Genomic DNA, 743 nt, shown 5'->3' on the forward strand with positions numbered 1-743 from the left:
GCTAGACTGTAAGTGATGGAGAAGCCGAAGGCTTTTGCTGTTCTTTCCATCATCGGCTTCAACACCGTCGATGAGTACAGACGCTCTTTCTTCTGCAGCTCCTGCAGCAGCAACAATATAAATTAAATAAATAAAATATAATATTATATTGTTATGTACATGCTGCTGCTGCTGCTGCTGCTGCTGATGATGATGATGATGGTGGTGGTGATGGTGGTGATGATGCTCGCGGTGGTGGCGGTCCTTGTGCTGTTCTTTTTGCTGCTGTTGCAGCAGAGAAAAGCAGCAGCAGCAGCAACGACAGCAGAAGCAGCAGCAGCAGCAACAGCAGCATCCACAGCAACAGCAGCAGCAACAACAGCAGCATCCACAGCAACGGCAGCAGCAACAGCAGCAAGCAACAGCAGCAGCAGCAACAGCAGCATCCACAGCAGCAGCATCCACAGCAGCATCCACAGCATCCACAGCAGCAGCAGCAACAACAGCAGCATCCACAGCAGCAGCAGCAGCAGCAGCAGCAGCAGGACCTGTAGAAGAGCAGGCAAGCGAATGCCTTGCAGCATAACGACGGAGACATGGGGGGGGGGGAAGGGGTGTATAGACAGCAGAGCAGCAGTTGACGCATAAACTCTAAATATTTTTTTATTTTCATCATGCAGCAGCAACTGCTGCAGCTGCTGCTGCAGCTGCTGCTGCTGCTGCTGCTGCTGCTGCTGCTGCTGCTGCTGCTGCTGCTGCTGCTG

General features: G+C 52.5%; 1 protein-coding gene across 1 annotated transcript; it reads left to right on the forward strand.

The window, feature by feature from the left end:
• Positions 1–15: 15 nt before the first annotated feature.
• On the forward strand, positions 16–565 carry EMH_0077550 (uncharacterized protein; the record flags this gene model as incomplete). Its single annotated transcript, XM_013499871.1, has 2 exons — positions 16–74; positions 274–565. The coding sequence occupies 2 exons, from the start codon at positions 16–18 to the stop codon at positions 563–565; spliced, it is 351 nt and encodes a 116-aa protein (XP_013355325.1).
• Between the last annotated feature and the right edge of the window lie 178 nt (positions 566–743).

This window comes from Eimeria mitis, genomic scaffold (assembly GCF_000499745.2).
Source record: "Eimeria mitis Houghton genomic scaffold, Emh_scaff4773, whole genome shotgun sequence".
In the NCBI taxonomy this organism is placed as follows: Eukaryota; Apicomplexa; class Conoidasida; order Eucoccidiorida; family Eimeriidae; genus Eimeria; species Eimeria mitis.